This window comes from Bos grunniens, chromosome 29, assembly GCF_055505025.1.
Source record: "Bos grunniens cultivar Pamir isolate PY7600 chromosome 29, Bosgru_T2T1.0, whole genome shotgun sequence".
In the NCBI taxonomy this organism is placed as follows: Eukaryota; Metazoa; Chordata; class Mammalia; order Artiodactyla; family Bovidae; genus Bos; species Bos grunniens.
The window spans coordinates 39,880,294-39,895,725 of NC_141193.1; the positions used below are offsets into that span (position 1 = coordinate 39,880,294).

A 15,432-nucleotide genomic window follows, 5' to 3' on the forward strand; every position below is an offset into this window, starting at 1 on the left:
AGCCAGAGCCTGAAGAGTCAGTGAATCTAGACAGAGCGGGGGTCAGTGAAGACAGCAATGCCTGCAGCAGGCACAGAGGCCTGGGGAGGCAGCCTCTGTGTGGGTTCTGGGCCAGAAACCTGAATTTAACTGGTCAGGATTAAGGTAAGAAGTCTTCATCTTTCCAGAAGCATCATCTACTCCACTTGGTTAGATTTCGCTTATAAGTTTTTTAATAGGGTGCCCTGGTTGATACAGGACTCGGAAATTTCTGAAACCCTGATGAGAAGCAGGCGGTCAGTGTGGGGATGCAGGGAAGTTGCATATTTTCTGATGTCTTGTATTAAAGAATAGTTGATTTACAATTTTTCAAGTGTATAACAAAGTGATTCCATTTTATATATACATATATATATGTACATGTATATATACATGTTTATATATATATATATACGTTTATATATATATATTCAGATTCTTGTCCATTGTACATTATTACAAATAGTTCCCTGTAGCACACAATAAATCCCAGCTGTTCATTTTATATTTAGTAGTGTATGTACTTGGTGTATGTGTGTGCTCAGTCGTGTCCGACTCTTTTACGACCCCGTGGACTGTAGCCCGCCAGGCTCCTCTGTCCATGGGATTTCCCAGGCAAGAATACTAGAGAGGGTTGCCATTTCCTTCTCCAGGGGACCTTCGAACCCCCTATGTCTTGTATCTCCTGCTTTGGCAGGCAGATTCTTTACCCCTGAGCCACCAAGGAAGCTCATCATTTTCACCACTATACCTCTAATCCATGGAACTGTCTTGTTTAGGGTAAGACAATATATTTTTCATATTTTTCTACATATATTTTTAAAATTATTTTCTCCATCATTTCCTTTCTTTTTTCTTTCCCCACCAAAATAAATATAGTAATACTGGAGGCCATGCTCCATTGGATTTGATCCTCATCTTTCTCACTGACCAAAATGTGGATTCAATACAAAAGAACTGATCATTAATTCTTCATTTATTAGAAGGTATCTGTAGCTGATTCATAGAGCAACACAGCAGACTTCTCCAGACAAGGTACATTGGTTTGTAAATCCCTTAATCTCAGGAAGACATTTTTAATTACCGTGGGATACAATGAGCTGGAAACAGAAAATCACCATTAGAAATATTATTCACGGTCCACAGACATTGGCGGAGTCCATATCCTGTCCTTGCTTGAATCGCTTGTTGGCATGCTTAGATGAGCAGAGCTAGGAGGGCGCTGCCAGCTGCCCAAATGCTGGCCCAGGCCCTTCCCAAAGGAGGCCTCTCTCCAGGAATCATTTCTTCTGTTTAAGAAACCATTATGAATCTCAAGATCTTACATCCAAACAATTCCTCATACGGAATTCAGTGAGCCACATGATCCCTAATGGACATTTATCATTTAGCTGCTGTCCAAATATCCTTCTTTGGGGGCAATCCAAGACTGGAAGGAGGTACAGTCTTATCCCCCCTAGAAAGGTGTGGGGGGGCACAGCTAGAGTAGGGTGCCCAGGCAGATATGCCTGCTGGGAACTCGGAACCTCCACAATACATGGAGAGAGAGTGAGATGCTTTCAAGCACCCCCAGGATTGTGGCTGGGCTGTCAGTGACCTGTGATAGTGACCTCAAAAACAGCATCCTTAACAGACTGACCTTCAACAGAATTTCCTTCCTGGCTTCTGAGCTTGGTTCCTCAGTCTTCCTGGGATTCAGGGAGTTATCTGTTCATTCCCTAATAAATTCCTTTTCCATTTAAGTCACTTAGATGTCTGTTGTCTGGAACTCTGGCTGGTAAATCCAGTATGGCACTCCCAGCAGGCATGTTCCTAGAGTAGTTAGCATCACAGGCAAGGAAGCTGGTTGTGACAGAAGGAGATCCATGCCTGGCATCTCAAGTTGGAAACCATGGAACTGTTCAGTTTCCTCCTGTATAAACTGCTATCATGCCCACCCTCCCACCTATCCTGAAGGGGTGCTGTGAGAATCAGATGTGATAATGTCCACAGGAAGGAACTTGGTACATGAAAATGGTGATGCCGATACGAAGGATATGAGGGCTCAGCTAGCAAAATAGGTAGAGCAGAGGTCCCCAAACTTTTTGGCACCAGGGACCAGTTTCATGGAAGACAATTATTCCACAGACAGGGGAAGGGTGGTTTGGGGATGATTAGAGCATATTACATCTATTGTGCTCTTTTTTCTATTATTATTATTACGTTGTGATAATGCACTAATGTGAGCAATGGGATGGGGAGTGGCTGTAAATAACAGATCTTCGCTCACTTGCCAGCTGCTCACCGCTGTTGTAGATCCTGGTTCCTAACAGGTGAGGGACCAATACCTATCTGTGGTCCAGGGGCTGGAGGCAAAAACAAATTGGAGCTAAAAATCAGTCTTTCAGTTAAGAATCACCCTTCCTCTCAACTTAAGAGGTCTCCCCAAGGGTTCCTCTTTATCGGGGGTCAGCTGTGATAGGGCATTTTCAACGTGTGCGTGAAGAAGGCTCAGGATCAAGTGTTGCTTCACACTTTGAGGCTTGTATCACCTAAGCAGGGTTCTTTATCACTTAATAGCTTTTTGGAAGAAGAGTATATTTTACAAACAGATTTTTAAACAAACATTATAGTATTTGGGTTTCCCAGGTGGTGGAGTGGTAAAGAGTTTGCCTGCAATGCAGCAGACACAGGAGACCTGGGTTCTATCCTTGGGTCAGAAAGATCCCCTGGAGAAGGGAAGGGCTATGTACTCCAGTATTCTTGTCTGGAATATTCCACAGACAGAGGAGCTTGGCTGGCTATAGTCCATAGGGTCACAAAGAGTCAGACATGACTGAGCGACTGAGCATGCACTCATGATAGCATTTAATATGTAATAGAATGTTTATTTAATATTTGTCAGATCTATGGGAGTTCATATTAGTCAAGTAGGAAAGAATCTGTCTAAAAGAATTAAGATAGTCTGAGTCTTCAGGACAGAAGGGGTTCTGGGGCCAAGGGTTCAGATGAATACAGCTGAGAAGAGCCCTAGGAGTCTCAGCACCTTTGGACAAGCGGGCAAAGATGAGTCTTTCATTCATTCAGTAACTTTGCCCGGGAGCCACATTCTGTGTTAATCAGTGGGATGAAGAGATGCTAACACAGTCAGTCCCTGCCCTCAGGGGAAGCTTCAGAGGCTCTCGATGTTGGTTTCAGTCTCCTCAACTTTAGTCTCTATGTGTACAGTGGCTTCCTGTGGTACCTCATATTTCTCCTTGCAATAGCTTATTATTTCAGGCATTTATATTTTTCTCACTAACTGGACTTAAGAGCACAGACAGCCTCAGACATAAGCAAACTGCCAAGTTTTCTTTCTGAAGGTTTGTTGCTGTTGTTCATTGCTAAGTTGTGTCCGACTCTTTGTGAGCCCATAGACTGCTGCACACCAGGCTTCCCTGTCCTTCAGTATCTCCCAGAGTTTGCCCAAACTTATGTCCATTCTGAAGGCTGGCCTTGCAGAAAAGAGGATAGTGTGGAAATCAGAAGCCATGGTCATTCAAATGCCACTGTCATTGCTTATTATCTGTGTGATTTAGGGCAAATTATTGAGTATCTGCGAGCCTTCATCCCAACAGGGTTTTGTTAGGGATTAGTGAAATCATCATGTGAAATCAGCACAATACTTGGTGCTAAGCAAATAGTCAAAAATATTAAGCATTTTATTCCTAATTTTCCACACTTCCTGCTTTCCTGGAGTCGTGTTTGTCAGGGAGCTTTTCCTCCAGAAGCCTGCCCACACCCCACACTGGGCTAATGACAGCCTCTCCTTTGTGTCCATGTGGTCCCCAGAATTTATCCTTTATACTTTTCATGTTTTTTTTTTCTTCTGGAAATAATCTGTTTATGTGTTGGTCTTCCCTCGAGAGGCTATACATTTGCTAAGGGCACACATATTTTTTGGTCTAGTAGTTTTTGCTGCTTAGTGGATGCTTAGGAAATGTCTATGGATTGGTTTTTGGCAAATAGGCTAATAAATTATGTATGTATGTAAGATGTATGTAAGAACTTCCCTCATCTAATGCTCCATGGGGCCCCCTCTGATTTCCCCTGTTGTTTGAGGGAGATCTTTCCAGATGCATGGGGCTTCCCTTGTGGCTCAGCTGGTAAAGAATCTGCCTGCAATGGGGGAGACCTGGGTTCAATCCCTGGGTTGGGAAGATCCCCTGGAGAGGGGAAAGGCTACCTACTCCAGTATCCTGGCCTGGAGAATTCCATGGACTGTATAGTCCATGGGGTCTCAAAGAGTCAGACACGACTGAACAACTTTCACTTTCACTTTCTAGATGGATGGGAATAATTACTCCATCTTAGATTTTTGGTTTGCATCCCACTCCATCCCCTGAGTTCTGCAAATAATATTTTAATGTGAAAATGTTACTTCTCCCAAATAAAACACCTGCATGAGTATTCCCAGAGATTAGTTTAAGGCTGAATTTCTAAAAGTATTTCCAGTTACATAGTAATTTATATTCCAGGGGAGGAAAAGATTCTTTAGTTAAGTAAGGTTTGTTTTGGAGAAGGAAATGGCAACCCACTCCAGTGTTCTTGCCTGGAGAATCCCAGGGACGGGGGAGCCTGGTGGGCTGCCATCTATGGGGTCACACACAGTCGGACGCGACTGAAGCGACTCAGCAGCAGCAGCAGCAGCATTTCTTTATTTGCTGTAGAACTTCTCAGATCTTTTATTTGATTATGAACCTTTTTTCTTTTTCATGGAGTGTTTCACAGATCTGGTATTAGGTGGAACACACATGTAGAAATATCACTTTGATAAAAGCTGGAATTGGTATCACTAAACTGAATTTCAAACTTTTGAAAGCTGCTTAACATTGAGTCCTTGAGTGGTTGTCCTGTGGGTTATCTATTAGAGGTCTGATTTTACATGTTTCCCCATGTACTATTTTTGCAGCAGGTCTTCAAGTAGTGAGATACACACACACACACACACACACACACATATATATATAGAGAGAGAGACAGGCTTTTCTGGTGTCTCAGATGGTGAAGAATCTGCCTGCAAGGCAGGAGACCCAGGTTTGATTCCTGGGTCAGGAAGATCCCTGGAGAAGGGAATGGTTCCCACTCTAGTATTCTTGCCTGGAAAATTCAATGGACAGAGGATCCTGGCGGGCTACACTCCATGGGATCGCAAAGAGTTGGACACAAGTGAGCTACTAACACCACCATCACCATATATATATGTATATAGTGTGTTAATGATATTGAATAAGCAGTGTTTAAGGGATGTACCAGAAAATAGCATGTTACTTTTGCTTTCTTACTATGCCCACAAAGTATACGGAATTTATTCATTTGACAGGTATTACCAGCCATATTCTATGTCAGACAATAGGGGTGCTTCTTAAGCAGAGTCTGGGGCAATCCATGGCTTACCCCTTTTGGGTAATAGAAGGCTTGGGTTCACTCTAAGAGCCTTTACAGAGAAAATTCAGTACATGCACAGGCCCATGGAGGAAGTTGCACACCCATCGGTCTGGCCATTCCTTTTGTTACAGCACAGAAACACCTCACCTTGTCAGTAGAGAAAAGCTCTTCTGAGCCCTCTCGGGTGACCCACACTGTGGGTCCTGGGAGACCCCATCTCCCACAGTGGCAGCTATGGCACTGTAGTCCTTCATCCTGTGGGTGATGCCACGTTGTGAAATATTTTACACATGACTGAGGGAAAGCAAAAGCCAGGGTGTCCAGGGTGAAATTGAGAGCAGGGAAGAGGCCAGTAAGGCAGGCTGGGGCCAGACCCTGTGAAACCTTGTAGGACACAACAAGAATTTTGAATTTTATCTTAAGAACAACAGAAAGCCATTGAAAGTTTAAGAAAAGGGGAAAAACGACATGATCAGAAATGCTTTTTGAAAGGCTCACTCTTCTTAAAGTCTGGAATTTGTATGTGATGAGGGATGTATGTGTGTCCAGACAGTCGGTAGGAGAAAAGGATTCCTAGGGCAGAGCTGGGCCCCGCTGAATCCCTAGGCTCTGGTGGGTGGGCTGGGGGTCAGCCTGGATGGTGGGCTCTGACGCTGAGGCAGAGGGAAAGTCTGCTCACTGGCTACAGTGCTTTTTATTTGAGCGGGGGGCGGGGGGTGGGGGGCGGGGTGAGGCGGGGGGGGGGTGCGGCGGGGGGGGGGTGCGGCGGGGAGGGGGTCCCTGAGCAAGAAGTCAGAGGATGAGATGGTTAGGTAGCATCATTGCCTCAGTGGACGTGAATCTCAGCAAACTCTGGGAGATAGTGGTGGACAGAGGAGCCTAGCATGCTACAGTCCATGAGGTCAAAGAGTCAGACATAACTTAGCAACTGAACAACAACTGAGCAAGGAAACTGTGTGTTCTGAGTTCGGCAGGCAGACAAGTCCAGTAAGGTGCGGAGATGCCTGAGGGGCTCCAAAATTGAGAAACAAAGCCAGAGCCTGAAGAGTCGGTGAATCTAGACAGAGCGGGGGTCAGCGAAGACAGCAATGCCTGCAACAGGCACAGAGGCCTGGGGAGGCAGCCATCGTGTGGGTTCTGGGCCAGAAACCTGAAGTTAACTGGTCAGGGCTAAAGTAAAAAGTCTTTTTTCAGAAACATTACCTTGTTGCACTTCTTTTGTTTGGGGAGGTGGAGCAGGCAGAGCTCAACCAGGAAACAAAAGCAGACAAACCCCATCTGAGGCCAGGATAACCACAGCTGGGACTGAGGCTTGTCTCTGAGGGAAGGGCGGGGCTTTTATCGGGGTTTGGGGACTCCTAGTGTTGAAGATGAGAGGAAGGAAGCTAAATGTTGGAGACTCTGCAAAATTTCTAGTTTAAGCTGTTGTGCTTTTGGAAAAAGGTGAGTGCAGCTCAGAGTTGAGAGATGGTGCCTGTCCCCACCTCTGCACCCCACCCCGGACCTCAGAACCTCTCTGGAAGGCAGATGCACTGGGAAACAGTCCCTTAAACGGAAGCCCTCAGGGACTGCCAATGATGAAAATGTGGATCCTCCTTGGGGCTGGGGACAGAGCTGGAGGGGAAGGACATGGCCCATAGGGCAGGGTCACTGGATGGGAGGGGGCTGGGAAGCTTCTAAGAGGACCACTTCAGGGCACCACACAAATAATGTGAGACTTTATTTTAGTTTTATTATTTTTTTTGTGAGAGGCAGGGGGAGGGCTGGGTTTCAGGTGTAATACTGGAAGGAATTGAGTTGTTACTTGATAAATACAAAGGTGACATTATCAGTACCCTTGCATGGTGAAGAGTGTATATCGTGCTTGAATTCCACTTGAGTCCCTTGACAGTAAGGATTTAGCAAACAAAGCCCTTCCCTTCTGCACGGCTCTAAACATGAAGACAGGAAGGAAACCTAAGCATTAACGCAACGCCCAGGTGAGCTGTGACTCTTTTTTCACTCTTCCTAAATCCACCATGCAATTTCAGTTTGAAAATTCACAACAACCTATTCTACTTTCAGGACAACAGCTGCCACATTTCACTTTTATTCCCAACCACAGATCTTGGAACAGTGAGTTAAACACTTCACGTCCATCAAGAGTGAGCTTTGGAGTTGGTGGGGTCAGCTAGGTTGATCGCTTTTAGACTCCTGAGGATTGAACAAACTAAAATTGCTTGGTGAGATAGGAAAGAGCCTCTTCATAGAGTATTGCTTCTGTGTGCTCTGCTCCACATATATATTTTTTCATAACAAAGCACTGAAACAAACAATAACAGAGGCATTTCTGTCTTTCCCTTTGCAGAAAGAATGCCTGAGGAGGCTACTGCACTAGTTAACATGATTGCATGCTGAATGCCCTAAATTCTCCACCACAAAAAACCTCAAGAAGATGGTTCAATTATTGGATAAGCCTTTCTATAATAAATCCTGGAGAGATAGAAAATATAAAGGAGAAATTAGAGAGAGAAGATCACTCACAATATGTGTATGGAATGCAGCCTGAGGAGATGATTTCCTTCAGCATCTTAACTACTTAGTTCTGGCGGGGAGGAGGAAGCGCAGGATAAATTCCTGCAATGGAGCTTGGGAATCCTCCGTCTTCAGCTTGCAAAGTGTTTAGACAATGTAAGGACACTAGATGGCGCCCGTAATCTTAAAACATAGTCAACAGCTAGTTATTTTTTCTTTATAGGCACCCGCTGGCGCTAATGGTTAAGAATCCACCTGCCAATGCAGGAGATGTCAGAGACCTGGGTTCGATCCCTGAGTGGGGAAGATCCCCTGGTGGAGGGCACGGCAACCCACTCCAGTATCCTTGCCTGGAGAATCCCATGGACAGAGGAGCCTGGCAGGCTACAGTCTATGGGATCACAAAGAGTTAGACATGACTGAAGTGACTTAGCATGCACATATGACTCCCTTGTCACAAAATAGTTGATTATTGAAACTATATACATATCTGCTCAAACATTTCCCATTACTGATATCCTGTGAGGTGCTCCTTAAGTAATGGTTTGGTGGTCAAATACGTTTGGGAAAAGCAATATATTTTATTGGTCTCTAAGGAGGTTCCCCTCCAGTACTCTTGCCTGGAAAATCCCATGCATGGAGGAGCCTGGTGGGCTACAGTCCATGGGGTCGCACAGAGTCGGACACGACTGAAGCGACTTAGCATAGCATAGCATAAAGAGGTTCCCAATACGCGCTGGTAAACGGTTTCTGAAAAGGTCTTCAGTGAAGGAAACTGGTCATTAGGGAACCCTTTCACTCAGGAGAAACCCAATACAATCCTGCTCTTCCAGAGTCCCGTGAACTCATGTTGAGAAATGCTCATCTATTCTACAGAAAAGGCAATGGCACCCCACTCCAGTACTCTTGCCTGGAAAATCCCATGGATGGAGGAGCCTGGTTGGCTGCAGTCCCTGGGGTTGCTGCAAGTTGGACACGACTGAGTGACTTCACTTTCACTTTTCACTTGCATGCATTGGAGAAGGAAATGGCAACCCACTCCAGTGTTCTTGCCTGGAGAATCATAGGGAAGGGGGAGCCTGGTGGGCTGCTATCTATGGGGTCGCACAGAGTTGGACACGACTGAAGTGACTTAGCAGCAGCAGCAGCAGCAGCAGCATCCATTCTAACACCTGCCCCAAAGAAGGAATTGCTCAAACTATCGAAAAGAGGCTTTCCTCCGATACAGTGATCTGACACACAAAAAATAATACACATATTCTTGGGTTTCCCTGCTGGCTCAGATGGTAAAGAATCCACCTGCAATGAGGGAGACCTGGGTTTGATCCCTGGGTCAGGAAGATCCCCCAGAGAAGGGCATGGCTACCCACTCCAGTATTCCTGCCTGGAGAATCCCTGTGGACAGAGGAGCCTGGCAGGCTACAGTCCATGGAGTCACAGAGTCATACATGACTGAGCAACTTTCACTATACTGTATGACACATATTCATAAGGTACAGTGGTTGGTAGTAATAGTGTTAAGTACTTACAACGTGACATGCTCTGTTCTAAGTGCTTTCTCTTCTCTTTCCTCAGTATGCCACCTCTCTCTCTGTGTGTGCTCACACACATTAGATACATTGATACACGGTTGGCCTTGGATTTGCAGTTGGCTGAATTGTTTAGTTGCTCAGTTGTGTCCGATTCTTTGTGACCCCGTGGTTCTCTGTCCATGTGATTTCCCAGGCAAGAATACTGGAGCTGGTTGCCATTTCCTTCTCCAGGGGGTCTTCCTGACCCAGGGATCAAACCCATGCCTCCTGCATTGGCAGGTGGATTCTCTACCGCTGAACCACAAGGGAAGCCCAGTTGGTTGAAAGCATGGATGCAAAACCCGCTGATGCGGAGGGCCGACTGTATTCAATGTACTATGCCATTTTATACAAGGGACTTGAGCTTAGCAGATTTTGCTGTTGACAGGTTGTCCTGGAACAAATCTTCCGCGGATATGGAAGACAGCTGTATCTGCTTTGGGCAGTGAGCATTTTGAGATCTATTATTCTCACTCATCTTTGAGATTTCATTTCCTGGTACAGAACCTGACACATAGTAAGCCATTAATAAAACAAATTGTCTTAGAAGAGTCTGCAGTCTGTGTGGGAGAATAATTCAGGAAAATAGAAATGGATATTGCATCCCTGATTAGCAAGGTAGTTGTCTATTATATAAGTCCCTTCTCGATGAAGATCAATCGAGAGCAGAGATCTACCCTTCGGCTCTCTTCCCCAGGGATGCTATTTCTCCTCTCTAAATGTACTATGCTATTTTTAGCATGACTTACTTGCAAATAAATCTTACATGACTTAGAAATCTATGCATTGAATTTTTATTTAGGGTTTTTGTTCTTTTGTCTTCTAGGAAGGTATAGCTTGTCTTTACATGTCCAGTGGAAGCTGTAGGTGCAAAATATTATCCTCCATATTCCATTGCTAATAATTCTGTCAGTTTTCTTTCCATATTGTAATAACGTGTGAGTTTCTCAAGCCTGTTTATTTCTTCCTTGTAGTGTTAAACAATGAAATTCCAATACTGAACCTTTATACTAGCCAATTTATAGCCACAGTTTATATAAATTTTCACAAGCTGAAAAGAATTCCTTTTCCTTTCCAACTGTAAAAAATGAATGGTATTTTCATTGTTAAACTATCTTTGCAAATGTTTTACATAAAAAAGAATATGATATTTGAACTTCAGACATTGCTGTTATGTACTATGAATTGAAATCTCTAAGAAGACTATAATTCTGATTTGTTGCCATGCTTACTCTGTGGTCCTGGCAATAATATTTAAATGGATTAATCTACTTCTGGAAGCAGAAATACTTGGGAGTTTTCTTTGTTGAGCCATAACAAGGTTATTATCTCGTTCCTTTTCCCACCACCTGCCTAGAGATTAAACAAATAAAACCCATAGCTTAGGGGATTTCTTAAACAGAGTTAAAAAGTCAATAATATCATCTCTGTGCCTCAGTTTATTCATACTTCAAGTGAACATAATAAGGCTAGAGTTGTTATAAGATTACGTTAGCTACACCTGTGACTGACTCAAAAGCTCCATGTAAATATTAGTTCCTTATAGTTTTGTGTGGGCTTCCCTGCTAGCTCAGCTGGTAAAGAATCCACCTGCAATGCAGAAGACCCCAGTTCGATTCCTGGGTCGGGAAGATCCCCTGGAGAAGGGATAGGCTACCTGCTCTGGTAATCTTGGGCTTCCCTGGTGGCTCAGCTGGTGGCTCCTGCAATGCAGGAGACCTGGGTTCGATCCCTGGGTTGGGAAGAGCCTCTGGAGAAGGGAATGGCTACCCACTTCAGTATTCTGGCCTGGAGAATTCCATGGACTGTATAGTCCATGGGGCCACAAAGAATTGAACACGACTGAGCGACTTTCACTCACTCACTGTGGTTCTGTGTGCTTCTGAATGTGCTGTGCACACCAAGCAATGTGTACAAAGAAGGCTGTATACACTGAGATCATTGTCAAGGTTTCGAAGAGAGATTGTGCCGTGAGGAGAAAGAACACTGATCTGGGGTCAAGGGAGCTGCTTTTGAGTCCCACATCAGAGTGAGGAGCTGTGGAGCTATAGACAAATCATTTAGCCATTCTGAATCCTCTTTCCCTGATGTGGAAATTGAGAGAAATAATAACATTGATCCCTAGAATCGATGCATGTGAAAGTGCTTTGTGTCTGGGAAAGTTCTTTGACAATGGGAACGCTGATTGTACTGAAATGACAGAGTGGTCCCCCAGTCTACAGATTTTCAGCCAGGATGAGGAAGATATGTAAGTATGTCCTAGAAAGAATTTCAGAGTCAGTCTCCCAGGCTCTAGTGACTTTTCAAGGCATCACTATTTTTATTTAATACTTTTTCATCAATAAATAATTTTTGAGAGATGGCTAGGTACCAGGCACTGTGCTAAATGTTGAGGATACAAAATCATACAAGATACAGAGTTTGCTTTCAGAGAGCTTTTGGTAACTTAGTAGAGAAAGATAAACATGTAAATAAACACGGGCAATGAGGTTTAAGAGCTTATTAGAATTTTAAAGTTATATCTTGTCTAAAATTTTCTTTTTTAAATTTTTAATTGGAGGATAATTACTACACAATGTCGTGTTGCTTTCTGCTGTACATCAACATGAATCAACCATGGGCATACATATGTCCCGTCTCTCTTGAACCTCCCCACACCCCATCCCACCCCTCTGGGTTGTCACAGAACGCCTGGTTGAGTTCCCTGCGTCATACAGCAAATTCCCACTGGCTATCTATTTTACAAATGGTATTACATATGTTTCAGTGCTACTTTCTCAATTTGTCCCACCTTCTGCTTCCCCTGCTGTGTCCATAAGTCTGTTCTCTGTGTCTCTGTTCCTGCCTTGCAAATAGGTTCATCAGTACCAGTTTTCTGTATTTCATAAAAATGCATTAAAAAAAGTATATATTTGTCTTTCTCTTTTTGACTTCACTCTGTATAACAGGCTTTAGGTTCATCCACCTCCCTAGAACTGACTCAAATTCATTCTTTTTAATGGCTGAGTAATATTCCACTGGGCTTCCTGCTTCCCTCGTAGCTGTCAGTAAAGAATCTGCCTGCAATGCAAGAGACCCAGATTCGATTCCTGGGTCAGTAAGATCCCTTGGAGAAGGAAATGGCTACCCACTCCAGTATACCTGCCTGGGAAATCCCATGGACAGAGGACTCTGGTGGGCTGCAGTCCATCAGTTTGTAAGAGTCGGAATAAGAGTTGGACATGACTTAGTGACTAAAGCACCACCAATATTCCATTGTATATAGGTTCCACAGCTTCTTTATCCATTTACCTCTCAATGGACATCTGGGTTGTTTCCAGGTCCTGGCTACTGTAAATAGTGCTGCAATGAACATTGGAGTACATGTCTTTTAAAACTGGTTTCTCAGGGTATATGCACAGTAGTGGGTTGCTGGGTCATATGATAGATTTATTCCTAGTTTTTAAGGAATCTCTACACTGTTCACAATGGCTGCCCAATTTACATTCCCACCAATGGTACAAGAGGGTTCCCTTTTCTCCACATCCTCTCCAGCATTTATTATTTGTAGAGTTTTTGATCATGGCCCTTCTGACCAGTGTGAGGTGACATCTCATTGTAGTTTTGATTTTACATTTCTCTGGTAATGAGTGATGCTGAATATCTTTTCATGTGTTTATCAGCTATCTGTATGTCTTCTTTGGAGAAATGTTAAGTTCTATCTTATATGTCATTTAAGTATAGAAGAAGTAGGTCGGGGGGAGTAGTTGAAGGGGTGATGATAGGCGATAGAACAAGGGCCTGGCACGGGACCTTACCCTAATTCTTCCATACTCAGTCCTTCTAGACATCTGATAGTTGCTGAGTGAGCAGGAACCTCTATGTGTGGGAGAACCACAGACATACAAAAGGGAGGGTCAAGCATGCAGACCACTGGACACTGCTCAGGTCAACTGACTGCATCCTATAGGTAAATCATGTGTGCAGGGGGTGGGAGTTGGAGTGATGGTTAACAAATATTAGGTCACTTGGAAAATTCTAGTTATATATCATAGCTATACAGCAAAAATGAATTTTCCAAAGGGCACAATGAAAACCACAAACTAAATGCTTTATTTAGTTATGAATCATAACCATAGCCGGAGAAAGCAATGGCACCCCACTCCAGTACTCTTGTCTGGAAAATCCCATGGATGGAGGAGCCTGGTGGGCTGCAGTCCCTGGGGTCGCTAAGAGTCGGACATGACTGAGTGACTTCACTTTTCACTTTCATACATTGGAGAAGGAAATGGCAGCCCACTCCAGTGTTCTTGCCTGGTGAATCCCAGGGACAGGGGAGCCCGGTGGGCTGCCGTCTATGGGGTCACACAGAGTCGGACACGACTGAAGCGACTTAGCAGCAGCAGCATAACCATAGCCATAAAACTGGGCTCTTTATGTAATTCTCTGTTATTATTTGCATGATTGCCAAAACTGCAGAGTGGACATGAACACTCATAGTGGATTTAACTACTTATCATAGAATTTATCCCAAGGAGGTAGCTTGATGTAATAGAAAGAAGCATCAATAGATATTCAAAGAGAAGAAATGGCTTGGAGAAGACAGGAGTGGGGAAAGCAAGATGAAAGGAAGGAAGGCGAGTAAGAGGAGGTAGGTGATGGATATTAAGACTGAATATTTATTCTGACTCTCTAGTTAGGTGCACTTTTTTTCCTCCATGCTACACGGCTTGCAGGATCTTATTTCTCTGACCAGGGACTGACCTCATGTCCACTGCAGTGGAAGCACAGAATCTTAACCACTGGGCCACCAGGGAAATCCCTGGTTAGGTGAACTTTGACAAGTCATTTAACCTCTCTGAACCATATTCTTTTCATCTGGACATGGTGATTTACCTTTCACGGTGACTGTGAGAATATAAGTTACTTTTATAAAGTAATTACTTTTCTAATATGGCTGGTGCATAAATCCTTGCTAACTCGTTGCTAGTAATTTTTGTATTGAGGTAAATGGTGATGTGCTACCACTTAGCAACATCAGCAAATTGTATGTAGCACTATTTTACACATTATTCATTTTTAAAAAATTATTTGTATTTTTGGCTACGCTGAGTCTTTGTTGCTGCTCAGGCGTTTCTCTAGCTGTGGCGAGTGGGGGCCACTCCCTGGCTGTGGTGTGTGGGCTTCTCACTGTGGTGGCTTCTCTTGCTGTGGGGCATCTAGGGCATGTGGACTTCAGTAGTTGTGGCTTCTGGGCTCGAGAACACAGGCTGAATAGGTGTGGCACACGGGCTTAGTTGCTTTGTGACATCTGGGATCTTCCCAGAACAGGGATTGAACCTGTGTCTCCTGCACTGGCAGGCAGATTCTTTACCACTGAGCCATGGGGGAAGCCCCTACATTATTCTTAAACAGTTCCATGCAACAAACTCCATGCATCATGAAGATGCAGTTTTTAGAGTATAATGATGGATTTTGAAAGAAATTTAGCACTTTGAAAAATAAGTAATATATTGAAAAAAAAATGCATGCTTCTCAATGTTCTACTGGATACAAATATGTCTCAGAAAATCTAAATGAAAACACTAGCACCTCTACCTGATTCTGAAGGAAGTAATGCACCTCAAACCTGAATGCCATTTAAATTGCGACGTGCACCTGAAGCCATAATGCTTTCTTCCGTATTTCCTTTGGAATGAAGGTGCTTTTGGAGTTATAACTGGAAGGGACTTTCTCTCAGATGGTGTCAGACATGGAGGGAATAAAGATTAAGGAGCAATACTCACAGATAGGATCTGGTCTCCTCTCTGGAGCTCCCCGCTCAGGTCTGCTGGTCCACCAGCCAGAATGAAGGAGACAAAAATACCTTCTCCGTCTTCTCCGCCCACGATGTTGAAGCCCAGGCCAGTGGAACCTTTATGCAGGATCACCTTGCGGGGCTCCC

At 44.0% G+C, this 15,432-nt stretch overlaps 1 protein-coding gene and 1 long non-coding RNA gene across 39 annotated transcripts in view; one reads left to right on the top strand and one right to left on the bottom strand.

The window, feature by feature from the left end:
- Positions 1-15,432, bottom strand: part of DLG2 (discs large MAGUK scaffold protein 2) — a 2,335,250-nt gene that overhangs the window by 403,400 nt on the left and 1,916,418 nt on the right. For all 33 annotated transcript variants that reach the window (XM_086384619.1, XM_086384611.1, XM_086384617.1 and 30 more), the window contains one exon: positions 15,275-15,431. In XM_086384619.1, the coding sequence (XP_086240745.1) occupies positions 15,275-15,431 (157 nt within the window). The remainder of the gene's footprint in view (positions 1-15,274; position 15,432) is intronic.
- Positions 1-15,432, top strand: part of LOC147342530 (uncharacterized) — a 124,029-nt gene that overhangs the window by 51,563 nt on the left and 57,034 nt on the right. The gene's annotated exons all lie outside the window — the stretch shown is intronic.